Source organism: Lampetra planeri, chromosome 50 (assembly GCF_965212315.1).
Source record: "Lampetra planeri chromosome 50, kcLamPlan1.2.h2, whole genome shotgun sequence".
Lineage (NCBI taxonomy): Eukaryota > Metazoa > Chordata > Hyperoartia > Petromyzontiformes > Petromyzontidae > Lampetra > Lampetra planeri.
Window position 1 is genome coordinate 6,038,383 of NC_136156.1, and position 27,633 is coordinate 6,066,015.

Below are 27,633 nucleotides of genomic sequence, written 5' to 3' on the forward strand. Positions count from 1 at the left end.
TTGTTTAAACTGAAATTTTATTGATAAAATAACACGGAGGCCTTAAAGGGAAAAAAAATCGACATTTTGGGCAATAATTAAAGTATAGCCCATTATATACATTTTTCCTTTTGAGGTTACTATGCTATTGACAAATGTGTTGAGTTTTTTGTAGTTGTTAATTTGATGCAAGGGGTGGTACCATAGTTGGCGCACTGCGTGATTAACCTGGCGACCTAATCCATGAGGTTTTTTTTGGGTTAGATCGCGTAAATATTAATGTGTCGTTAAACCCGCCACCACACGACACAGCCAATTAGCAAGGTTTGTCACGTAAACACATAATGCCAATTCGTTAATAGTTCAGCAACACCGGTGTGTTGGAGAGTGAACCCACAACATTTACAATTCGAGTGAGATGTTTCGCCGGTAATGACAACAACCAGCTTCATCAGGCGACAGCCAGAGTTGTGGAGACATCCTCCTCCTGTTTCGTTTCGTTTCCACGTTTATTGTTGACGCGACAAACCTTGCTGCTTGGCTGTGCCGCGTGTTGGCGGGTTTAACGACGCGTTTATATTTACGCGATCTAACCCCCCCCAAAAAACCCTCAATCATGGATAATATTGGTCGCGAAAGTCCTACGAATGTGTTAAACTGGTGACCTAAGTTGAATTCCCGACAGCTGGCATCAGTGGGCGAGCGATACCTGAATTGTTCCTCGCCCTCCCCTACCTCCTTCATGAACACGCAGTGGCCAGTGCAGTGAAGTATGGTCAAACAACCCCCATTGATTGACACCACGTGATAATGGCCTTCAACCAGCTGCGGACTAAGAGCTGTTCATTATCATTAGATAAACGAGGTTGATACCGTCAACATAACACAATGCGAGGGCACAGAATAACACATTTGTACGCTCTTTGTATTGTATTTATGAGTGTAAATATTATATACAGCAAATGTATTTAACTTAAAATGTATATCTTTTCGTCAATGTCAATAACTCATCGCTCTGATTTCCGTTACATATGTACAGTTTACAATGTACAGATTATTCTACTCAAACGCTTGTCTTTTAATGAGATTTTCCAGATGTTGGTCAACAGCCAGTGGTGGATTTTCCACATTCCTCTGGCGGGGACCAGGTTGTCCTTTGTTGCGAGCCCAGAACGGCGATGTATGCTTTAATCCAGCACAGGAGTTTGCGGATCACGTAGAGATTTGTCAATCTACCAAACTCGTTTAGGCTGTAGGGTAGCCAGGAGGTCGCAGAACGGCAAGCTGAGTTCATAAACCCATCTTTGCGGACTTTTGAGTGTTATGCATCCATAAGCGAGGTGGTTTTTTCCCTCGGTTTTTCTGTTTCTTTCCCAGCGCTAAAGAACATTTTTTTTTACATTGAATTGGTCAAATACCCCAATGTAGGACTCTCCTGAAAAGGAGGCTTTAGACTCTTTTAGGCTTTCCTGGGTAAATTACATCATCATTATGCATCAGTTCCATGGGTGGGCACTCAGCCGGTAGTGTAAATTCCACTTTCCTATGGCTTAGACCAGTCCTTCCAAAATCAACTCATGTCCATCTCCACCGCTGCACCTATGCACTCGAGTAATGTTGCAGTAATATTACAGTTTTCAAACACTTGAATTTAGCATTCAAAATATTCCTCAGAGATCAACGAGCAGATTCAATTATTTCACATCTCCAAAATGTCTCACTTTGCAACGTCAATTTGATTTGTTCATGAAAATAAATAAAGAAAAGTGGCCCCGATATTGTCTCAGAAAGCACATCACTTGCTACGGACGTGAGCCGTGGGAGCTAACGAACAACTCGCAATGGATTGACATCGCTCTCGCAGCAAGGGTCGTGAAAACGACTGTGCAAAAACAACTCCACACTGTGTATCCACGCGTAAATCAAACATTGTCTAGTCCAGGGGGTGGGCACCCTGCAGCTCCGTGACCGCGTGCGGCTCTTCAAGGACTACTCCGTGAAGTTATTTATCAAGGACCAGAGGTCGCAACCGGGTACCCGATACCCGTACCCTACCCGATACCTGGCTACCTGTACCCGGCCGGGTACGGGTAGCCGTTTGCGACCCTGGTGCGGCCGGGTACGGGTACGGGTAGGCCGTGAGTCCCTGGTGAGTCACCGTTTGTCACTCATTTCGGGTAGGGTACGGGTAGGGAACGGCTACCCGTACCCGGCCGGGTATGGGTAAGGGTACCCATTTGCGACCCTGGTGCGGCCGGGTACGGGTACGGGTAAGGAATCAAAACCCGTTTGCGACCTCTGTCAAGGACCCACCGTCTCGTATTCAACACGGTGCATTGCTGCTCTTGAAATCTTGAGCTTTTTTTACGAATTCTAAAAAAGTGTCTCTTTTTGTTACTTTGGGTGCCGACCCCTGGTCTCGTTCATAAGCCTCTCGGATTTCCAGACCAACATCATTAAAGCAGCATTCGCGTTTTGAGCAAGTAAACTCTGGACCGGTTTCAACCTTCTGGATCTCATCACCAGTCAGGCTCACGAAGCAAATTCCGCCGGATTACCAAATGTTATTGTCAAGAGCACTCCGTATAAAATATGAAAACCCGTTCGGCGCAAAAAGCTACACCGAACAGCAGTATGTGTGTAGTAATGGCAAGGCTCTTTATTCAACCAATGGTAGTGTAACTGGTATTGGCCAAAACATCCCCCGTTATCTGCCAAGTTATCGAATTGGGATCACACACAGCAGCAACATCGTGCCCGACTGCCAACTAAGTAATTGTTATTTTACCAGGTAAGGCCCACTGAGCGATATAGCTCTTTTTCAGAAGCAACCTGGCCACAAATGATAGCTCAATTAAGTGGCTTATCGTGTGAAAATTTATACCACGTTGATTCTCAACATGGAGGGAAAAACCAGAGGACCCGGAGAAAAATCCACGCTACCACGAGGAAAACACGCAAACTCCAAATACGCAGCGGGCATGAGGGTTGGGATCGAACCCACGACCTCCTGCATAACAGGCGAGGCAGTTAACATCTCGCTATCGTGGCACCACCAAAAACCTGGCAGGGCCCTTCTTAAAAAAAAGAGTCTTGAGACTCGGTGAGGCTTTCCTCTCCCGCAGCCGCCCCATCGGTGTCAGCGAGGTCCCGCCGGCCCAACTCCCTCCCCTCCCCTCCCTGTGAGCGTTTGGTCTGAACGGCTCTGTGCCAGACATTGTTGGCCGTTCCGTTGGCATGGCGCTTTGCACGTTGTGTGTTTTTTTTCGAGCACGTGTTTGCTGCGAGGGCGTGTGGTGGTGGGGTGGCGGGGGCAAGAGGGGGTTCAATATGCGACCGCACCCCACACGCAGTAAACCGGAGAGGCATAAACGAGCAAGGCCGACGGAAAATAAAAATAAACCCAATTGCGTTTGGGGGTCCAAGGCCTAATCCAGAAGACCTGCTTGGGATGATGGTAAAACTGTGTTGAATTGATTTGTAAAATAAATAAATGTTTCCCCCGAAAACGTATCACACGTGACACTGATGTTAGCCTAGGCTGGGAGTTAACGAACAACTCGCGGTGGCGAGATGTTAACTCCCTCGCCTGGTATACAGGAGGTCGTGGGTTCGATCCCGACCCTGTGATGCCTGTTGTATAATTGGAGTTTGCGTGTTCTCCCTGTGGTCGCGTGGATTTTTCTCCGGGTCTCTCTGGGTTTTCCCTGCACAATGAAAAACATGCCTTTTGAGTATTTGGCTGATATAAATTTCCACATGATGATAAGCCACTTCCTTGAGCTATCATTTGTGGCCAGGTCACTCCTGAAAAAGAGTTTAGTATATAGTATTTTTAAAGTGCTTAAGCCAAAAATGGATACACCGATTTATTTACACGCAGCGGCGTTAAAAATCATTACGATATCTTGCTTCCATTAAAATATAAAAGTTTTGCTATTCTCTTTTTTTCTTTTTACAAACGCGATCAGCCACACAACCTTCTGGGAGTCCACAATTTCAGCGACAGTGGAATTCACGCAAGCAAAACTCCGGACCGGTTTCGAGATTATGCGTCTCATCAGAGAGCCCGGCTCGTTTGAACCAATGCTGGCGAGCGGCTAGATGATTGTCGGCAAGAACCTTTATCTCTTAGATAGTGGTCGTGGTTCGACGCAACTGTACGTGAGAAATAACACGAAATAATCACTTGCGCCGAAGGCCGTACGGCTCGAGGAAGGTAAAAAAAAAAGTGCCTATATTCGGCACGATGACGCTCATGATCGTTTTGCTTTTGTAAAAAATCCTCTAGTTAAACCAGGGCATGTAACACACCAGCGGTGAGTCTGCCGATCACCAGCGCAGCAAAACCTTCCAATAAAATGCATTCCACAAAGGGTCCCGAATTATCGACAGCGTTACGTTGAGACTCGTACGCATTTAAACGGTGCTAACGGCTCAAAGGAACATGGGACGGCGCTATCGTCCGTTTAAAGTTCCGCACAAGTGTTGGAAATTCCACATTTCATGCAGGGGGTGGCCTGTCCATATAGGCAAACGAGGTAGTTGCCTAGGGTGCCAAATTAAGTGGGGGCCATCAAATTCGAGAGATAAAAATAAAAATGTTGAAAAAAAATAACAACGAATTAATTATTTCAATTCCTGTGCGCGTAGAGGGAATATGAATTGTAATTCATTTCTCACCATTTCTGATAATTTATTCGTTGGACAGATGGACGGACGAACCGAATAATTACTCCTCTGTTTGAAACAAAAATACGCTTACAAAACTTTAAACGTAAAACAGGGGATAAATGTTTCTCACTTTAGCAAAAAACCTCAGCCTAGATCTGCCCTTGGGGTTTTGGAGTGGGGGCACCGATTGCGTGGTTCGCCCTAGGGCGCCAGTTGTTGGCATGAGTCGTTACAAAAAAAGAACAACCACCGTTGACCTTTCTCGACTTTGGACCGGGATTTTAACTCGCGACCTTTGCACCGCGAGTCACGCATTCCAGCCGCAGGAACACAAGGTCAAAACGCTTGCACAAATGTCTTCTTGTACAGTTCGAATTATTCGCTAATCGTTTCACAGAATCACGTCCAGCCATGTTTGGCAGTACGCGTCGTTAAATACCTCCGTTGGGGGACGAAGCGTTGATCGAGTGATGAGCGTTGGCCGAGTGATGAGCGTTGGCCAACTTCAGTGGCGAGCGATGATATGTGTACCACCGATTAGTGCGGTTGGCTTTGTACGGTACGAAAGAAACTAAACTATTTTTTTATTTTACCAGGTAAGGCCCACCGAACTCTAAAGCTCTTTTTTTTCAGACGCGACCTGGACAAAAATAATGGCTCAATGAAGTGGCTTATCATGTGGAAATGTATTGCAGCCAAATACTGCAAACGCATGCTTCTAAATGTGGAGGGAAAAACCCGAGGACCAGGAAAAAAAATCCATGCAACCACGGGGAGACCATACAAACTCCATATATGCAGGCGTCAGGGTCGGGACCGAACCCACAGCCTCCTGCATATTGGGCAACGTAGTTAGCATCTCGTCCTGGGTCCCCTGATGCCCAACCAGCACTGGCGAAGTATGCTCACGTAACCAACCCAACGATGGGCACGGAGCGGGTAGGCCACGGGGGCTCCGAAGCCGCATGCGGCTCTTGAAGGACCGCTTTGTGACGTTACCACCATCTCGTAGTCACCACACAGTGCATTGTGGCCGGATTATTGAAATTTTGAAGGACTTTTTTTCTTTTTACCAAGTAAAAAAAATTGGCTCTCCTTGTTGTTTTGGTTTCTGAAGCCTCAGGGTAGGCCTTCACTCCAACAGCTGATTGACAAAGGGCTGTACATGATAACATTTGCATTCTCTTTATCAGTACGCTGGCATGGCAAGCCACCTCTTTCGCCGGACAGGGGGAACGAAGGCCCCGGGGTGGCAGTTGGGCCGTGTTGGGGACGGGGAGGGGTGCGTGGGGGGTGCGAGGCGGAGATTCGTCAAAGCGCGCGTTCCAATTTCCCCAAGGCGGTTTCCTCTTCGCAAGGGTAACGCTTTGGGAGCGACAGAGAGGGCCGGGCTTCTCCCTAACGAGCTCCAGCCCCATAACCCCTCCGACCTCCTACTCCCCGCCCGCCCCTCCCCGGGGGATAAACTGCAGAAGTGAAACGATTGCCCCCCGTCGTGCCGTGGCCAGTCAGGTCCGGCCGGCCGGACGGACCAGGCCTGCACGTAACTCGTGTCGTCTTCGCGTGGGAGACACAACGTCTGGCCGCGTTGTTTAGAACTCGGATACACCACACACACAGCATACAGAGCTGTATGTATTACAGTGTGATGGATTTCTTTTGCACCGTACGTCGCCAACTGTGCTAATCAGAGGAGTGGTGGAAGGAAAACTAAACACGAAAAGCATGATGGGAGCTACTCAATCAGTTCTGAAGGCTTCTAGCCCTATCAGCCACAGGGGAAACAGACAAGGTGCAAACGGTATTGGGGAGCACCTATTAAGGTCAACTAAACGAAACTTTTAAATTTTACCAGGTATGGGCCACTGAGCTTTGTAGCTCTTTTTCAGAGGCGACCTGCCCATAAGTGATCACTAAACGAAGTGGCTTATCACGTGGAAATTCATAGCAGCCCGATACTTGAAAACGCAAGTTCATTCTAAACGTGGAGAGAAAAAAACCGGAAGACAAGAAATCCACACGACCAAGGGGAGAGAGGCACGCAAACTGCAAAGACACGGGCGTCGGGGCCTGGATCGAACCCACGACCTCCTGCATTCCAGGCGCCACCGTGGCGGGATATCAATGAGGCCAGCGCCACACCGAGTCCCTTTGCCTCGCACTGTGTGCCAGGCACTCACTTGAGGCCAAGTTGATCTAGGGGAAGGCCGGGACAGTTTCGGATATTGACGTACCGCTGATGATGGCGCTCGGCCGGATATCGCACCCAGGTTTCACCAGGACTGCCGCGTCACCGCTCCGCACGCAGCGCGCCCCAATAACGAGCGCGCGCACCGCTCAGGAACCCTCTCACGGGGTTAAACGGTCGAATTGATTCATGTTTGAGTCGACGCAAAAATGTAAAACGAAGTTAACCTATGCGTGAAAAAAAAAAATAAACCTTTCAACTCCAGTTACGTTTATTTGCTGGAACATTTATTTTCGCCGGTTTTACTTCGAATTGCGCACAGACGCGACGATGAGAAGTCCCAGTGTGGCATTGCCAACGCTTTCATCACCATCTCCCGGGGGGTATTCTGGACCGTACCGAGCGTCGTTGGGCACGACGTCCGACGTTCCGCTCCACGTGCTGGTACGGCCATTGCCAGCCGCTGCTAGACACGAGGGATAACGCGAGCTGCCCCGTTCGCTTCCTGAAGAGGCTCCCGCCAAGCAGGACGCGGAACGAAACGTCGGGACATCATGGCGAACGAAGCGCGGCAACAACTTGACAGCGCGTGGTCGCAGAGTTTCGCGCAGTGCGAGCGCGAAAAACCCCACGCGGCGGCTTTTATTTTACGCAGCTCAGCCATGGGTGAAGGGTGGACCCGCTGGGCCTAATGGGGCACTTCACAGAGCTGGAGCCACGGTCGTCGTAACGGCGCCACGCGTGACGGCTCTCGACGCAGCGGTCGCGAGTTCAAGGACGCCCCGAAAAAGCCTTGGGGGCAAAAAAAGTCTCGAATCACCAGCTCGGTTGGGCAATCGATGGCAGAGCGGGCAAACCTTAACAGTGCATCCACGCTCACGGCAGGTGCGCGTTGCTGCGGTGGCATCATCGGTGGGCAGCTTTTCCGCCTGTGGTTACAGCGGGTAAGAATCTGTTATTATCGTTCCTATTTTAAATCGCCATTGCTCAGCACCGGCCCAAAGGTCTCACCATTGCAAGCGCTATTGAAGATTTAATTGACGGCGTTGATACGTTCACCGAGTTGAGCGGTTTTTGCGGAATGCTCCATGGACGCAGAAACTCCTCCGTCTGCGGAGCCGCGAGCGCTGCGAATGATACGCGATGAGCACGACACGCACTGAGCACGGAGCACTGAGAACCAAGCGCCGAGCACGAAGCGCTCAGCACAAATCACACCTTCCACTCCCGCGAAGATCGGGGAACTGTCGCTGAAACTTCGCCTGAATTATTGATATTGGAGTTTTTATATCCAATATCGCATTTTGGTAGTTTGCGTGTCTCTCTCCCCGTGGTCGCCGTGGATTTTTCTCCCGGGTCCTCCGGCGTTTCCCTCCGCGTGTAGAATCGACGTCACGCGTTTCGAGTATTTGGCCGAGATTAAATTTCGACGTGATGAGCCACTTCGTTGAGCGGTCATTCGTGCCAGGTCGCTTCTGAAAAAGAGCCTCAGTGGGCCTTACCTGGTAAAATATAAATAGTTTTTTTTTTAAGTTACGGTCAACTTCTGTACATGCGCTGGCAGCAGTTACAGGCCGCGGGGTCCGGGGCGGCCCATTCCTCGAGTCCGGAAAACAGTCACCCGTCCCGTCCGGAATCGGTGCAAAGCTTGACGGGCGACGGAGCGGGTCGCCGCGTCACCCGCGCTTCGTCGCGGCACATCCTCTCGCTCTGGCGGGATCATGCCGGCGGACGAGCGGGCGGGCGGGCATCACACGGCGGTCTCCCCCGCGCCGGGCTTCACCCACCCGTCCCTCGCCGCCGGGCCCCTCCCGCCGCGGCCCTGCGGGATGGCGGCGGCGGCCGCCAGGCAGCGTCCCCACGCGCGCGCCGTCTTGCCCGACGACACCCACAGCACGGAGACGACGGCCGGCAAGAGCGAGGCGGCGATTCGCAGGCACGCCAGCGCCACGGCCGCCACCACCTCCTCCCGCTCCTCCTCGTCCTCCTCCTCCCCCTCCGCGCCACCGAAGTGGAGGTCGCCCGGGGGCAGCAGCAGGTCGCGGGCGAGGCAGGCGAGCCAGGCGGCCTGCAGCGCGCCCGAGAGCACGGCGAAGGCGCTCAGCTTGCCCGTGAGGCGCTCGTGCTTCTCCTGCTTGCGCCCGTCGCGCCGCAGCTCGGCGCGGATGCGCGTCAGCGACACGATGCTGGCGCCTGCGTGGGACGGCGGTTGGCGTCGTTAGGCAGTTGGTGGCGAACCGACGAGATGCAATCACGTCACTATCCATAATCAACGTTTTTGGGTTTAGATCGCGTTATTTATAAATGTGTCGTAACCCTCCACCACCCGGCACGGCCAATCAGTAACAAAATGTGTCACGTTGACAAAAGACAAATAGTTCACTGCTTTAGCCCACCGGTGTGTTGAAGAGTGAATCCACAACATTTACAATTTCTGAGTACGACGTTTCGCTGCTAGAAACTCGTACTGTAGGAAACCAGCCGCAACTTGGATATACAGACGGTGACTCCAGAAGATGATGATGACACCTCAGGACAAATCCTGTGGACCTCTCGGACCCTGACATCATCTACTGCTGCATCTCACGATGCTGCCCAGTGGCCATCGTTGCGAAAAGAGATTTATTTTTCGACGGGAGTTGTCACCCGGTTAAATACAGTACACTTCACATCACCGACTATTCTCAATGACGACGTTCTAAGAACAGTCCTGAGCCAGATCAATTCAAAACCTTTTTTTTTTTCACGTCAAATCATGCACTCCCACAAGACCGTGTGGGGCTGATGGGATGTGTCAAAATCACTTTCGTATGTACAGTCAAACCTTGGATTGCGAGCATAATTCGTTCCGGAAACGTGTTTGTAATCCAAAGCACTCGTATATCAGTTGTGATCACGTGACGCTGGGCAGACAAAGCGTATGCACGCACTACTCGTATTGCAAGACCTCGCTCGTTTATCAAATTAATATTAATACAAAAAAATTCTCATCTTGCAAAACACTCGCAGACCAAGTTACTCGCAATCCAAGGTTTTACTGTATTCTGTGCGCTGAGAGACATTCTTTTGGGAAGGAGGCGTATGCGGTACTGCTTCTTGAGCCAAGGACGAAGGTTCCCCCCCACCTCTGGCTTAGTTAGGGAGTCTCTGGGCGTCTTGGTGTGGATCACGGTGCGACTCCTCCCACTGCCTCTCCCTGCCATCCCGCGAATCGTCGCGATTCGATGCAAAAGTTCGATTCGATTTCGTCGGCCCAGTTTGTGTTCTCCATCTCATGTGCCCGGTGTGTTCCCTATCCAGTCTTGTAGGCCTCACCTTGAACTCCCCCGTCTCGTTTCTACTGCCCAAGAGGTAGTCTCTCTAGCACGCTCTATTCACCTGGAGGAAACGTAACTCGCACTTTGAAATCATTGACTCGATTGTCAATAATTCATTCTTATGCCGTACCAATCGTTGCGTGCGTATCGGAAGCGAGCAAAGTGATTTTACTCCATGCCTGCTCAGTGGCCTAGACTCACCCAGCAATTAACAGCAAGAGGGGCTTGTGTTTTTTATGGCGCTTACGTGCAATGAATCTCGGAGTACCGTTGGAAACAACAAGAGGACCGGTTTCACTCGTGTCAACTGTGCGTGCACACCGAGCTTGGCCGAAACTGAATCGAATAAATTCTCCGGTTTGTTTTGTGTGGTCGTTGGTGACCAAGCTGAGACCATAACGCTCACAACAACCGAAAGCCTGGTGGCTAAGCCACGGGTGGTAAGGCCCACCGAGCTATGTAGCGCTTTTTCAGAAGTAACCTGGCCACAATTGGTGGCTCAACAAAGTGGGTTAATCACGTGCAAATGTATAGCAGCCAAATACTCTAAACGCGTGATGTTGATTCCAATTGTGGAGGGGAAAAAAACGGAGGACCCGGAGAAAAATCCACGTGACCACGGGGAGAGAGACAAACAACCTCCAAATATGCAACGGGAGTCAGGGTCGGGATCGAACCCACGACCCCCCGTATACCAGGCGAGGTAGTTACCATTTCGCCACCACGGCACCCAATTCAAACCCAGGACTCTCAGCTGCTCTGGTTTAACATCTCTGCCAAGGCCATTATGAATCACCCGCGAGAGACACCCAACCCCCCAAAGCTTGAATCCGGTACCGAACGCAGATTTTCACACCGCGCAAGCGAGCTGCTATGGAGGCGGTAAAGAGCCAACCGGGCGCGCCTGCTCAGGACGTGCGAGGCTTCTGGCCTCTTGTGAGGCCGGAGTTTCACGGTTCGGTTGTTCTCTGGCTCGGCTTGCCAGATGGCCAACGGAGAGCCACCCACGCCGCACGAGCGTGGTTTGGATGTGCCAGTGGAAAGGAGCTACAGAGGTACTGACTCATTGACCTTGACATCGCCATTATGAAAAATCGACACTAATTGTATGCATGTATGTTGAACCGCAACATACATAGCCAACAGTGCTGATCAGAGGTGCAGAATTGATGTACTTGTGTAATTTGTACCTACATACTTTTTATTCATATGTGGTGACTCGCTTAGCTTTACCATACTTTGCACTCCTATCGTGTTGTTGTAAATTTCTGAGCCCGTGCTCCTTCTGGGCATCTGTGAACAAGAACTTCACAGCTCATCGGATTCATCCTCCTGCTGTGTCAATAAAGATTCTGATTGTGAATGTACAGGCGTGGGTATTACCACCGCTCCCAAGACATCCGCTCGGCGTGGAAGAGTAGGCAGTGGCATGAGCAAACAGTTGTAAGGCTGCACCTTTACCTTTGTTTATCTAGTCAGCAAAGAAATCGATTCATAAAAGCCTCGTCTTATTTATATTTCATCTAATATATTACTCATAATGTTACCGGCCTTTGCAAACCCACTGCTGCACGAAGGCATTCTATCCGCCGCAATCCGTCACGTGTTTTTTTTTTACGATACTTCACCATGCTGGGCCATGTGGACGTAGCCACCGGGACCCCACCCCCCAAAGTTATACACACAAAGCGTTTACCGTACCCATGAAGACGGCGCCCGCAATGAGGTACAGGGCCAGCGGTGCCAACACCAGGCCGGCGAGGACCCCGAGGCTGTCCGTGCGGACCCGGCAGGTGCCGGTGAGGGCATCGGCCCGCACGGCGCGCGCTGCCAGCACCCCTGCGGCCTGCAGCGCCGGCAGGGCCCAGGCCGCCGCGTGGAAAAGCGCGGCTCGCTGAGCCACGGCCTCGGGGCCCCACTTGAGGCCCGCCGACAGGAACCAGGAGAGGCCTGCAGCGGGAGCCGTTTGGGTTGTTAGGCGGTTGACGTTGCCGCGCGTCACCGCGCCGCTCGGCGCGTCTCACCGTGGAGCATCACTACGCCCGTTGAGACGTAAGGTCAACGATACTACCCACGTTGCTAGGTACCGCATCGGCGACATCGAGTTCACCAGATTGCACCCACTCGATGGGCTTTCGGGTTGTGTGTTCGGCACGATGTCCAACGTTTCGCCTCCACCGTACTGGGCGCTTCTTCAGCGGGCGCGACCTTCCAACGGGCGAGCCGCTCACTCAACTGCTGGGCCACGCAGCCTCACATTCCACCCTTGAAGATGAGTTAATAATAACGTACGTCATCGGAACGTCGAACGTCACCCTGCAACTCGCAAAGGGTTAAGTGTAGTTGTCTCGCTGTAGGGGGGCGATGTTGTCGCTGTGTGTAGTCTCAATTCAGTAATTCCCAGGTAATCTTTCATTTGGACCACAACTCTGGGCACACATTTACTTACTATTTTCAAAATGACGTCACAGGAATGATTAGACAGCGCTTAGTATTTTTAAAGTTAAAACACATCGCAGTATTAACCAGGGCAGTCTGCCGGGATCCGAACCATGAACCTCTGCAGACAAGCGGTGACCGCACCAACCGCAAAGGCAGCGTCACCGCCACGAATGAGTTAAGCCTCACGCAGGCTGGGATGCTCGGCCGTGGGAGGCCTCGGTTTATAGGCCTCAGTTTACAGGCCTCAGTTTACAGGCCTCAGTTTTCAGGCCTCAGTTTACAGGCCTCAGTTTACAGGCTTCAGTTTACAGGCCTCAGTTTACAGGCCTCAGTTTACAGGCCTCGGTTTACAGGCTTCGGTGTATAGGCCTCGGTTTACAGTCCTCGGTGTATAGGCCTCGGTGAATGCAGTGGCTCCAGATTGCCGTGGCCGTCACCTGTTATCGTCCACCAAGCTGCTCCAGTCATGGAGGAGTAGAAGATGGCGAGGAAGAGGCCCGCACACGCCGAGTTACTGAGGCCGTCCTGCGTGATGAAGAGGTCGCTCCCCTGCGAGCCGGGACACAGCAAGAGGGACAAAGTCGTCACCGAGGTGGTCACCACGTTGCTCGGGGGCTCAGCAGTTCCGGAGGGCTGAGTAGAAGTTTAACATAACCTTGCTGTATAGCCCGCAACAGACTGTTGGGGAAAGTGCTGTTAGCGAGCACCTATGAAGGCCGGCACGGCACAAGAGGGGGTTGGTGGCCAGCACCACGCCTGGCTGCCTTTGTCTCCCCAGCGCTGACTTTTTTTACACTGCACCAGGTACTTATTTGAAGGCCATGTCAACCTAGGTTAGGCCCAAGACCATTTAACAAACTGCAGAACTAAAGCGATGACATCAGCTTGTGTGGAGGTTTATTGGTGGTGGCAGCTTTGGGAAGCCTCCCCAGACGAGGCCTTCATCCATCAGTGGATTGCCAATGGCTGCCGCTGCTAGTGAGGATGATGATAAAATATTCACATAAAACAGCAAGCCCGCAAGTGCAGTGAGATCATGGTCTGAACTCGGTCACCAATGACCGAGTAAAGATAAAACGTCACTTAAACTTAGGCTTTGCAACTAATTTTGCTGAGCTCCCCTAACCTTAACAGACAGAGGGACGGACAGAGGTAGTGGTCAAACCAGGGGTCGGCAACCTGCTGCTCCAGAGCCGCATGCGTCTCTTGAAGGGCTGCTCCGTGACGTTATTTATTAAGGAACACCGTCTCGTATTCACGCGCACTGCGGCGGCTCTTGAAATATTGAGTTGGTTTCTTTTTACCAAATTCGAAACAAAATGTCTCTCTTCTTCGTTATTTCGGTTTCTGACCCCCCTTGGTTAAACCGCCGACGAGCCGGTGCACGGTACGGCGGGAGGTGGGGGGGGGGGGGGAGCTGTGGCTCACCGCCGCGTCGCACGCCACCCGCTCGTGGCCGAGCGCGAGCCTCGCCACGTAGGCCGCCGCGTGCACCGCGTGGCTCGCAGCGAAGAAGCCCACGGGCCGCTCCGGGTAGGGGAAGCGTGCCGGCTCCATGAGGAAGGTGGCGGCGACCGCGACGGACGCGAGCAGCGCTGCCGCGGCCCACGCGCCCATCCACGCCTCCAGGAAGGCGGCGCGGGGACCCGGCGTGGCCGGAGCGCAGCGGGGGACGCACGCGCCCAGGCGCTGCACGAACACGAAGCGGTCGGGGTGCAGCAGGCCCCCAGCCGAGTGGCAGCTCGAGTCCGAGTCCAGGCCGCCGGGCGACTGCAGGGGGAGGAGCCAGGTGCGGGTGGGGGGAGTCACCAGAGGGAGAGGCAGGGGTCACCAGAGGGAGAGGCAGGGGTCACCAGAGGGAGAGGCAGGGGTCACCAGAGAGGCAGGGGTCACCAGAGAGGCAGGGGTCACCAGAGGGAGAGGCAGGGGTCACCAGAGGGAGAGGCAGGGGTCACCAGAGAGGCAGGGGTCACCAGAGGGAGAGGCAGGGGTCACCAGAGGGAGAGCCAGGGGTCACCAGAGGGAGAGGCAGAGGTCACCAGAGGGAGAGGCAGGGGTCACCAGAGGGAGAGCCAGGGGTCACCAGAAGGAGGAAGGAGAGGCAGAGGTCACCAGAGGGAGGGCCAGGGGTCACCAGAGGGAGAGGCAGGGGTCACCAGAGGGAGAGGCAGGGGTCACCAGAGGAAGAGGCAGAGGTCACCAAAGGGAGAGGCAGGGGTCACCAGAGGGAGGCAGAGGTCACCAGAGGAAGAGCCAGGGGTCACCAGAGGGAGGGCCAGAGGTCACCAGAGGGAGAGGCAGAGGTCACCAGAGGGAGAGGCAGGGGTCACCAGAGGGAGGGCCAGGGGTCACCAGAGGTTGACTACGATCAGAGCTTAAGGAGAGCGTCCCCTTCCCTATAGTTATTTGGCACCGCACCAGCATTGATTCGTAATCCTGTTATCCGTCATCTTATCTGTCATCTTCTTATCCGTAATTCTGTTATCTGTCAACCTGTTATTTGTCATCTTGTTATCTGTGATCTTTTTATCTCTTTTCACTAGGGGGGGGGGGGGGAATTGTGCCATTTGTGTGTACCATAGATACACGGATAAATAATAATTAACATTTTGCAGTGATCTTTAGATACCAAATATATATATATTTTAACCACCTCAATCTTACTGTATTTCTATTCAAATAGCCTGAGCCTGGTGTATATAGCATGTCTCTGTAAAAAAAAAAGTAACAACGTAACTCAGAGGAAGATAACGGCCCCTTCACATACCTATCCCTCAGCGTAGAAATCAACGTGTTTACACATTCCATCAGCCGGCGAAGCCTTCCGGGACGGCATACAGTTCAGCAGCTTTGCTAGAACACGAGCAAGGAGTCTGGAATGGGTTTTGACACTCAGCGTCTCATTCAGCAGAGGCGGGCTCGTTTGGACCAGACAATGGTCACCTGCCAAACCTCCGTAGATGAGGACCCCCGCTCTGTTAGACACGGCCCTGTTTTCGGCCCTTCAAAAGGGCCTTTTGTTTTTAAACGACCTCCATTTACTCAACTCGACTATTTTTTATTTTATTTTACCAGGTAAGGCCCACTGAGCTATCTAACTCTTTTCAGAAGCCACCTTGCTATCACAAATGATAGCTCAATGAAGTGGTGTGGAAATTTAAAGCAGCCAATTAGTCTAAACGGGTGTTGATTCTAAATGTAGATGGAAAAACCGGAGAAAAATCTACGTGACCACGGGCAGAGAGACACAGCAGGCATCAGGGTCGGGATCGAATGCACGACCTCCTGCATACCAAGCGAGGGGGTTAACATCTCGCCACCGATGGCGCCTAGATGATGGTACAGTATTCGTTGTGTTTAAGGTAACACGACAACACGGGTGGGCTTTATTAAATGATCACCTCCCCTTCAACTCATATTTCTCCTGAAGCCCTCTCATCATACTCTTTTGTTTTTTCGGTAAAGTCACGTAGGTTAAAAAAACAAATAAATTAAATCACTTCAGAGGCAACACAAGCTTCCGTCTTCAGGTGAAACCGTCACAGCAAAATTGTTGTATCAAGTCATGGCCAGCAGACGTCGACATTGGCACTTAGCTCCTGAACACACTGCCGCTGCCATCGTGCGTGAGAACAGACTGCGACCTGTGCGATTTCTGATACGGAGATTTTTCTGCGTCTGGGCCGGGCCGTTGCAGCTGGGGACCAAATTCCAGAGGTGTGAGTGTTCACCCTGTCATACACTCCCCTTGAGCTGCCAGCATGGGCTACAGCCGGTACTAAACACAACAGCGCCTGACTCACACTCACAAGGGTGCAAGCTCAAATCCCGGTGGTTTCAGCCCATCGTTCCTTTGGACTCAATAAAACAAGCACCTCATTTTAGTAAAGGCAGCAGTGGGGTCACCCTTCAAAATAGATGTTCGCGTCAAATGGCGTGAGTAATACGTGTGTCGTAAAAGCCCCATCTACACGACACAGCCCAATTAATGAGGTTGTCACGCGAACACAACGGGGCCAATTTATCGCTGCCTCAACAGCACCCACTGCAAGTGCTGCGTTGAAGAGCGATCCACACCACGTGGACGACTTCGCTTGTAGTCGCACCCAGCATCATCAGGCAGTTGCAAAAAATAGTGGCAACTGCCAAAATCAATCGTAATGATTGGCCGTGCCGGGTGGAGGAGGGTTTACCACACACGTCTTACTTGAACCCAACGTGGTAAAGTGGTCATCCCTGTGGCAAGACTGGCCTCCACCATGGGAACTGGGAATTTACACCACACTCGCTCAGGACAACCTCTGCCGATGATCGTCACCCCATTGCTGGTCTGAACGAGAGGTGGAACCCTGACCATTTAACTTGGGTTATCCAAGGAACGGGCTAAGTGAGTTGGGGGGAGAAAGGAGGGAGGAGGAGAAGACTATGGGTGGGACGCGTGGTGCAGGGTGGAGGAGGGGGGCAGGTGACAGAGAAGGGCACTTGCGCCGACCTGTGTGGTGAAGTATGTGAATTGTCGCTTTGAATGGACGCGATGACCTCTTGACCTTTGTAGTGGCCAGGTCGCTGGACACTACAAAGGTCACCCAGAGCCGGAAGAACACCGGCAAACAGAGCAGAAAAAAGTTGATGTGCCGAATAAACACCTAATTCGAGACCCAAACATCGCTCATCCTGGCTTTGACATTCCTCCTCGAAGACACTGGTGGAACAACGATCAACCGCATCGGAACATCAACAGCCGATGTGCACAATAGAATATGAAAGTCAAACCGCAGTTGTGCGATTGTGGCCACTCCTGCAACGAAGGAGGAACAGCGAAGCTACATGAACTCTCTCCTAAAACCCTCTCATCGTGACTGGCAGACCTCGACATAGAGATACATAGAGACCCGTAGAGATACACGAAGACACACAGACACCCATTGAGATACATCAAAGACAAGCCGCAGTAATGCGATTGTAGCCATGTAACACAAACTACGGACCATATAGCAAACCGCTGTGGCCTGCCCTCCTGCAACGAAGGAGGGACAGCAAAACTACGCGAACTCTCTCCCTTCTCGTCGTGGCTAGCAGCAGACCTTGACAATGGCATCTCGCCGTACACATGAATAGAATAGCAAATTGTAAAATGTTTTCAAACACACACCTGTGAGCTTTAGGCCGTCTCCGTGCGTTTGAATTGCCTCTGTGTAATAATTTACACGCTTACGCACTTGTTTTTAAAAGAACAGCCTAGGTTAAATAATAGTTTGTAGTGGTTGTGCCCATGAGAGAGCCTTCACAGTTTAATTAAACTGTATACAAGAGGATTTATTTTTAGGGCCTATTTATCCACTTCCATGTTTATGTTTGCTTCGTGTTGACAGACAGTACGTCATATATAAATAACCCTGACTAAATACTTGTAACATATATAATTAGCTGGTTTACCATGATATTTCATAATGCCTCATATCCAGTATTTTAATATCCCTGAAGCCCTCTCGTCACAGCTAGCAGACCTTGAAATTGGCATCTAGCTCCTGAATCTATCCTGCCACGCGCTGGAGTAGAATGGCCCCAAAGTGAAGCCGCAAGCCACAGCTGAGACTATGAGCCAAGGCCAAGTTAACCCGGAGATATTCTGCGCAGACAAGTCTTCATCATCGCACGTCAATCATTCTCAGAGCTGCAAGGAGCCAAACAATCTATGGGAATAGTTTTTTTGTTTTAAAAGCACGATTTCTTGTGCAGTCATTGATGACTGCACAACTCACTACGAGGATTTAAATCACGGGTGAATGCTTGGGGTGCCACCTGTGCGGTCTAGGAAAAAGAATCAGGATGCAATGTTGTTTCTTTTTTCGGCTTTTAACCACGATTCACATTTTCCACCGATGCGGTGCGTCCCTTTGTGCTCACAACGGTGACGTCACCAGACCCCACGCGGAGTGTCAGAGGTCAAACTTCTGGGTCAATCTGAAAAAAATCTGAATTCAGATCGTCCGAAATTTGGTATCTGGGTTCAGATTTGCTGGATTTTTTGGTAAATATGAAAAAAAACTGGCATATTCGTCCATGCAAGGCACACTCGGTGTTACGGTGAAGTATAAATAAAGCATTTGCTATTGTGCACTCTCATGAGTCCAGTTAGAAATTCGTTTATCCGATAATGTGGATACTTTTAAGTCTCGTCTTAAAACCACATCTTCTTAACTCAGTTTTATTCTACTTCGCTTCTCCTGGAGACATTAGTGGAAGGCGCCTAGCAAATAAATGTAAATTATTATTATTGTTGATCACACATCGAAGGAGGCTCTCTGAAACAACAGCAACACCGTTTTGAGTCTGTTGCAGAACTGGCTCAGACTCGGGGACAGATCCCGAACGTGATGGCGTGTTCCAGCGTCTTTGCGCGAGAAACCCCCGAAACCGCGCGAGTTTGACACGCGGTTACAGCAGCAGGTCGCCGTGGAACGTATTCGGAGTCGATTTGGGTCCGCTGAAGTTCATACGCCACTGATCGGTGAGATAGGATGGATTGATGGAGACTCTATAATAAACCTTGTGCCGTGCGCGTGTTCGTGTGTTTCACTTACACTGCACATATCTAACGGCTAACCTGGAATAATTAACGTACAACCACTAGCGTGCAATGCATGACCTATAAATGGGAATGTAAAACCTGAACCAAGGCAGCCTCTTTGGTAAATTATCAACCTCGAGGGGAGGCTTCCCACTACCGCCAGCTCTCACTGCCCGCTTGTGTACATGTATCCACGTGTACATGTATCCACGTGTACATGTATCTACAGCAAACACAAATAAAAGCGCTTTTGATTTGACACATCCCATCATCCGCACGGCCTTCTGGGCGTAATGTTTTTGTTTGGCAGAATTGGTTTTGATATGAGCAAAGTGTGCACCGGTTTTGACATTCACTGTCCCATCAGCAAGTCAGGCTCGCTCAAAGCCAATGCTGTTGAACTGCCGTGTGTTAATGGGGCAAGGGCTCCTCTCACCGTACGTAGACAGCCGATTAGCACGCTTGGCTACATTCGTTGCGAAAGAAGTTCAACGTACATACGTGCAGACGTGCGTCCTGTTTCCGGCCCTTGAAAAGGGTCCTTTGTTGGCATTTAGGACCCTCTCTGTTAGATACGGGTCCTTAAGCGAATGCTGCTGATGCAATCGCTCGCAGAAGCCGGTGCGGCCGATGGGATGAATAAAACAATAATTTGTTCACGATGTGGAAAGGCAGAAACACGAAGGAGGTTTTCGTGGCTGCACTCTCTCCGATGCGTTGCTGGGTCGTGCCGCGCGCTGTTCAGCACCATGTCCGGCGTTTCGCTACGCATGCCGGGAGCTTCTTCAGCAACTGAGCTGAGCAGCTGAGGCTGCTCAGCTCAGAGTGTCGCTGGCTGCTGCTGCTGCTGCTGTTGGCGGTGTCTGAAGTGAGCCACCTGACATTAATCATGAGCTCTGTCACTTGTGAGCTGCGGTGCTTTGCAGTGATAGTGCACTGCGCGACGAACCTGGCGAGCCCAGTTCGATTCCCAGCCACGCCTCAAACCTCGCTATTCATGCCTCATAACACGAGGGGGGGGGGGGGGCGTAGAACCCGAAAACCCATCGTCCCAGTGGGAGGAATGATTGTGTATCCCGTTGTCAATCAAGATTCTCAGATCATGACGGTTAATCCGCGACAATTTGTCGTGGGAGAGAATTGTTCTCCCCAACGTCAATCATGGCGTCACACAAACAAAGTGAACCCACCACCACCAAATACAAAGATCCTCCGTGTAGCCTTAACAGGCTGTTGAGGCAAGTGCTGTTAGCAAGTGGCACCTATGAAGGCTGGCACGGCACACGAGGGGGTGGGTGGCTAACACCACGCCCGGCCGCCTTTGTCTCCCAAGTGGCAATGTTTACACACCCTGCTACACCAGGTACTCATTTAATGCCGAGTCGACCTAGGGGATGCCCAGTACCGGTTCAGATAATCGTCACTGGGTGTTGGCCGTGAGCGGGAATCGAACTCGGGTCGCCGGCTTCATAGCGAAGCGCACTAACCATTACACTACCGCTCCTCCACCAACATTGCCATCACCACCACTCCCAACACCGCCGCCACCACCACCACCACTGCCACCACCACCAACGTCGCGTGACCTCACCCTGCCGGCGCCGTTCCCCTTGGCCCCCGCGGTCCCGTCCTTGCCGGCAGCGTCGCCCCGCTGCTCCCCCCCCTCCACGTCCTCCTCCTCGGCGGGGCCCTCCATGCACATGTGCTCGGGTTCGTTGTGCGTGGGGAAGCGGTCGCAGGCCAGCGCCGGCGGCCACGCGTACTGGAAGTCGACGAGCACGGGCTCGCAGCGGCGGCGCACCGCGCGGCACATGCCGGCGCACGGCCCGATCGGCTCTGGCACGGCCTCGGCGCACAGCGGGAAGTGGACGGCGCACAGGAAGAACTGCCGGCACGCGACAGACGGGAGGTCCGCCGAGTTAGACTTTCGACGAAAGCGATTTCGGGGGACGCACGAGTAGCGACGGATTGAAGGCCGCCGCGGCACGGAGAGAGGGCCGGTCGGGTGGGCCGGCACCGCCACGCCCGGCCGTCCTTCGTCTCCCAACGCTGATGTTTTATACGTGCACCGCACCGGGTACTCGCATTTAAGGTTCGCGAGGATCGTTCTTCAACTTTTCCCGGTGACGTGAGACAATAACAATTGCCCGCGTTAAACGCCTGTACACCGCGTGACAATTTGACGTTTTGTGCCCTTTGTCGGGTGTTGGAGGGTCTTACGGCATAAATTAAGCCAGAATATTACGTGGCCTACCACAGGATTCTATTATGACGTATCCAATTAGTGGAGTAATCGATTACTTACTTAAATGAACCAAATATCCCAGTTCTACTCTTGAAGCAAGTACAAAGAGCGCAGACTAGCAGAATGAGCTGCGTTCATTTGGCAGCATGTCTCGGACAGAGGGCGGAGAACAGCCCAAGTACAGATGCAGATGCAGTGACGATGAACGTGGCAGGGGTTGCGATGAACACAAAGATGACCGATGGCCGTGGAGCTGAACAAAACCAAACATCCACCGGGCTGTAAAGGGTTGAACATTACCAGCCGTGTATTTGTGTTAAAGCCTTCATATATAAACACACAAGGGGAATTGACAAGGCGCACATTGGAGATTTAGTAATCATGGATTTGAAGTCCTAGACCAGGCCCGGGCCTGTAGGCCGCACGCTTCACGAGGCTTTGGCTCGAGCCGAGACGGTGCCACGACCAACCGCCGTCGCTAGCTGGCAAGGTGGGAAGAGCGAGCGACTTGCAATCACGAGTTCGTATTCTGGTTGACTCAGCCCATCATCTCTCCTTGGTCAATAAAATTAGTTCCACTTTGTGGGTAAGTCAACAGCGGTCGTGCTATGGATAGACTCGCCCCTGCCGTAGGGATGTAACATTTTAAGCAGTGGCTCGAGGCTGTACGCAGGAGTCGAGCGCCAATGACTCCGGAGGAAATCACTTTGACTCGTGACCATGATCGTGACGCGGTACCACCACCACCGCAGCACCACCGCGCCACAACCATCGCACCAACATAGCACCACAACTGCACCATCACTGCACCATCACCGCAGCACCACGACAGCAGCAGCACCACCACCACCACGGCGCTGCCGCCACCGCCAGCTGCTCACCTGGAGCTGCGCAGAGCAGCCGTATTGCACCAGGGGGGTGAACGTCTGCAGCTGGAGCTCCGCGTCCGCCTGGCTCTCGTGTCCCAGGGGGTTGGGCACACGCGTCGCGTTGTAGCCCAGGCCCTGGCAGAGTGCCGCACGGATGGGCTCGCAACGCCGCACGCCAACGCCGGAGGACAGCTCCAGGGCGTCGTCCTCGGCGCGCGCCACCCCGAGGCCGCCGAGGGCCACCGCGTCGTACCGCCCCGGGGGCCTCCCGGCGCCCACGCCGGCGCCCGCCGGGTCCTGGCAGGCGACGCGAACCGGCGGCAGCAGCAGCGGCAGCAGCAGGAGCAGCAGCGGCAGAGCCGTCGCGAACCAGGCTAGGTGCGCCGCCGCCAGGGACATCCTGAGCGGCGACCTCCGCCTCTTCATCGCTCGTCGGGCGAGCGTGGCAACGCCGGCTTCCACTCGGCGGCGCTGTTCATGAAGCCGACGGCGGTGGCCTTTCGTGCAGGCTCGATGAGAAAAATAAAATTATACAAAATAAATATATATACGCTTCTTGTTATGATTTACGTTTTGTTTTTATCAAGGCACGGCAGACCCAGCAGAGAGCTTCAGAACTCCTCCAGTTAAATCCGTTTGTCACGCCGCATTCGACCGCGTTTGTTCAAAGCCAATTGAGAGCTAAAGATAATCATTAAGTCTGACAATTTAACCTGGCGTAGTAGGACCTGTATTTCTGCAGCTAGTGTTGGAGTTTGGTGAGCCGTATCCTGATACCAATTGTAGCAACTTTATTCAGTGCCCCCCCTCTCCCCCGAGTGATTTTATTATTAAGGTTTATCGTTAACATGGCCACTCGCTGACAGCAGCTACCTCTGCTGCACCAGCAGGTGCTTGGTGTAAGTAGGATCAGCACGGCCGCTGGTGACGGATACACGGACCCTCTTGACGCCACGCTGACGCGAGACGCCTGTGTCTGTGTTCGAGTTTTGCCGCGGGCTGCCACCTGTCCCAGTGTGGGTGCTCCGAGCTGTGCACCTCTCTCGGGAGCACAACCACGGCCCAGTTAAACCGTCACACGTACGATCGTACGACGAGCCGATTACAGAACGCCGGTTCCGTTATCACGTGCAGCCAAGGCTGCCACCACCAGCGTGGGTGCCAACGCTCCGGATCTGAAGCGCGCAAGTCTCAACGGTGGTCCTCTCCGTGGGCATGTCGTACGGCTCCACGCCAACGCCCAGGCATCTCGCGGACTTCCCTCGCTTGCGGAATTACAAATGTCGCGGGCAGAGATGAGTCGCGATGGTCTGCGGTGACCGGTTCTTCCCGAAACCTTTTCTCCTTCGATTTCGACAAATCCGCCGACGTCAAATCGGCACGCCGCGGGCCTTCCAAACCGAAAGCGGATCGTCCGCGTGTGGAAAATCAACGCGGCGGTCCGGCTTTCTACGACGACGGGGGCTCCAGCTGACGTCGGTCGTTTAATTCCGTTCACGAAAGTCAACTTCGTGAGCCGCTCCAACCCTGAGCGGCAAAAAAGTGACGGATGATAAAAGTCAATGATTACCGTGCCATTTTCAAACGACGCGTGTCAGCTTTAAAAACAAAAAAAACACCCTGGTTAATATACGACACATTTTATATTATTATTATACAAAATTTGCAATATATACTTAATAGGGGCGTGGGGAGAGAGTGGTGCAGTGGTATACACACACACCCAACGAACCCGTGCAGTTTGGGACATGGCTCAGAGCGGTTCCCACTGCCGTCAGGGCAGCGACGAAGAGAGACCAGGGCTGGCCCTTGGCTCACGACAGGCACTCATTCAGCAGTGGATCGACTGAAGGTCGCTGTGCGTGCGACGACACACGTCGACGGAGTAGTGTGGCTTGGTTAATTATCACTCCGGTGAATGATCAACCCCACACATTGAAGCGGCCCGAATGTGACAATAATGAGCCCAAAAGGACAGCAGTGCTGCATTCACTCGCGAGATTTTAGTGAGCAAAGCACAAGTTCATCTTCTTGGTTCTTTCGGTAAAGTCACGTAGAATGGAAATCATAAAATAATAAAAATATAACATAATAAAATATTTTCTTATGTTATATTTATATTATTTTATTATTTCCATTCTACTTGACTTTACCGAAAGAACCAAGAAGATGAATCACTGCAGTCACGAAAGCTTTGAATCGAAATTTAAAGCACAAATTATTACTTTGTTCAGAGCACCATCGGGCTCAAGCAGCCGTGGCTCTGCTGATGAGGCACTGAATGTCAAAACCGGTGTCAACGTATGCACTCCCAGTGAAGGCTGTGACGCTGATGGGATGTGTAAAATACTTTTTCTGCGCGCAGGAACAGGTATGTGCACGAGGCATAGTCTGCTTTTTGATTTGACAGAGAATGTGGATTACTGAGGACCATATGCATACAGCATATCGTGGATTGACAAATAAATATATTCAAATCCCACTTGCCGTTCGACACTGCCCATCATTCCCGACGGGGTCGATAAAGTGAGTACCAATTTCAGCAACACAACAACAACAACAAAAAACCCTCCAGTGGTTATTCTATGGAAAGGCCACTCAAGGGAATGTGGAATTCCCACCACTTGGCTCTGGGGACGCCCACCATTTCTTTGACAAAGTAGTGGAGATGCTTTATTTCAAATTTATTATAAATCATTTAATAATTATAATCGCAAGCGGTGAAGTACGGGAGGGAGGGACGGAAAATTATTCCGTGAACAAAAAATTAATCCCAGCGGAAAGTGCACGGCACACAGGAAGAACTGCCACACAAAGACAAAGATCCCCCGTACAGAATTGAGCAGAGGGTTGTGGAAAGTGCCCATAAAGGGCGGAAAGGCCGGACAACACCACGCCCGGTCGCCTTTCTCTCCCCAGTGCTGATGTTTGTATGTACAATATGTTGAACTTCTTTCACACTGTACGTATCCAACCGTGCTAATTGAAGGTGCGGGGAAGGACATCAAACTAAACGCAATAAGCAGTTCTAAGAGAAATGAGCTTTCAAACTTTCTTTAAAAGCGCATAGCTCCAAGTGGCTTCCTAATATATCGGAAGGAAGAGCGTTCCAGACGGCCGCATAAGCGCATGCAGTTGACCGTCTTTGTTCGATGGCTAGCCAAACATTGGCGGCCATCCCGAGCCAATCAATGTTATACACATCGCAGCAGGTTCGGTACTCATTTGAGGCTAAGTCGACCTAGGTGGGTTTGCAGGAGGGTGGGGGGGGGGTCCAGAACAAGTTCCAATATTCGCCGTCACCGTAATTGGTGGCTAACCACCGCTCGTATCCCCACCGTCCATCGAGGACGCCTAAAGTCAAACAAGTCCTACAGCGAACACCGCAGAGTGACAACTCTCACCTTGAGTGAGCGAGCGAGTGAGCGGCTGAGTGGACTCACGGGAGGGGGATGTGGCCGTGGCGGGGTGAGAGAGGGGAGCGAACCAAGCAAAAGGTGACGGCACCCCCAAGCATCCCAAGGCCCCCCCCCCCCCCCCCAGATTCAAGTCATCGGAGGGTGTGGACTGAATAACAGCTCGAATTCAAGTTCCTAGTTCGTTTCGTTGAACCCAGCAGCGACAGAACTTCAGCGAACACGGAGGGACGGACAGACAGGGTCGCATTTGCAAGGGGGACCGAACACGCACCGTCAACCACAGCGACACAAAGTCACAACAAAAGCCGTGCAGTACAAATGCCCATAAACACAACGATCCATAAGAGGATTTTTTGGGGGGGGGGTTAGATCGTGTAAATATATAAAAGTGTCGTTAAACCCGCCACCACCCGACACAGCCAACTAGTAAGGGTTGTCACGTAAACAGAACGTGGCCAATTCGTCACTAGTACAGCACTAACCGGTGTGTTGGAGAGCCAAGCCACAACATTTACAATCTGAGTACCAATTTATAGTCAGGTTCGCGTTAACGCCGCCCGTTGCAAAAGTTGTCACGGGTTCGACCCGTGCGGCCCGCCCTGATTAATACTGCTGCTGCTGCTGCTTGCAAAATCAAATTAGCCACCTGCTGTCAAGGTGTGGGGGCCGTTCAAGATCCAGAGCCGTCACTCACAAGAGAGGACCATCGTGCCCCTTGCATGATGATGATCCACGTTTCGGAGAATAAAACCAAACTGTCCGCAAAAAAAAAATGGGTAGTCTTCAAACATCACTCATTGCCCCTTGCTGCTCAAAGAAATACACTCTGCAGGACCCTGCTGAAAACGAGCGTAACAAATAAACATGAGAATTCATACACACACAGCAAAACTGCACTCTACCTCCATAACAAGTCGCATGGCAATGAAACTCCCCCGTAAAACAACAACACAAATGAAAAGTGGCAACTCTCACCTGTGGCCGCGCGTAACGGGGGGGTGGGGGGTGGTGGCGAGCACGCTCGTAAGCGAGCGAGGCTCACGCGTTCCCTGCAAGTTCTCTTGAGGTGAGAAGACGCGGCGGTGATGGTGGTGGTGGTGGCTCACACAGACAACACACACACAGGTCGTGCGGGGGGAGCTGCGTCCTAGGCTATCGCCCTCCGGATCTACCGATGTTTGGGCTCAACTTTGAAACCCCCAGCACCACCACCACCACCACGTGGGTCCATTGGGGGCGGGCGCGGTTGACGGCGGGCTCCTCCCACATCCAGGAGGGGCGCGGTCATTCCCAGCCAATCGGCGTGAGAGACGATGAGACTCCTCCCCCTGTCAGTCCCCTCCCCCAACCACCAACCCCCCACCAACCCCCCATTCCCCCCACCACCCCCCCCAACAAAACCCCCCACCAAATTCCCCCATCAACTCCACAACCTCCCTGACCCCCCCCACCAATCCCCCCTACCAACCCCCAAACCTCCCCGACCACCCCCCCACCAATACCCCCCACCACCCCCGCACCAACCCCCCCCCAACCCCCCATCCCCACTCCCACCCCCACCGCCGAATGAAATGATGGATTTGTGCCCAGAAGATTGTTCCAATGATGGTTGACGTCAGTGGTTCTAGTAGGGACCATCCATTGAGTAGGTACGCAGAGATCTGTCTAAACTTGACCCCTCCCCCCCCTCCCTGTACGCACGCCCGACCCCCCCCCCCCCCGGCGAATCCTATAGAACGGCCGATATTTAATCCACGCAGAAACGATCAAGGATTAATAATATTAACGTGTTGAAGCAAGCAGATAGTCCACCGCCGGCTGCATTAAAGAATGACGTTGCGTGCCCTTAAAACGTCGCGAGGTTCAAACTCCGACTGGACCCAGTCGAACAGGTTACGTATTATAGGGATGTCGTCAACACATCGGTCT

General features: G+C 52.2%; 1 protein-coding gene across 2 annotated transcripts; it reads right to left on the minus strand.

Annotated features, from left to right (window-relative positions):
* Window positions 1-26,938, minus strand: LOC144734289 (frizzled-4-like). 2 transcript variants are annotated; one of them, XM_078616439.1, is made up of 7 exons: window positions 26,680-26,938; window positions 22,298-23,812; window positions 20,763-21,056; window positions 14,029-14,370; window positions 13,038-13,149; window positions 11,860-12,108; window positions 1-9,034 (listed from the first exon to the last, which is right to left on the minus strand). In XM_078616439.1, exons 2-7 carry the CDS (start codon window positions 22,709-22,711, stop codon window positions 8,592-8,594), a joined length of 1,854 nt encoding a protein of 617 aa, XP_078472565.1. In that variant the 5' UTR covers window positions 22,712-23,812; window positions 26,680-26,938; the 3' UTR covers window positions 1-8,591. The 2 variants fall into 2 exon arrangements, with proteins under 2 accessions (XP_078472565.1, XP_078472566.1); XM_078616440.1 differs by lacking the exon at window positions 26,680-26,938 and adding an exon at window positions 24,018-24,341.
* Between the last annotated feature and the right edge of the window lie 695 nt (window positions 26,939-27,633).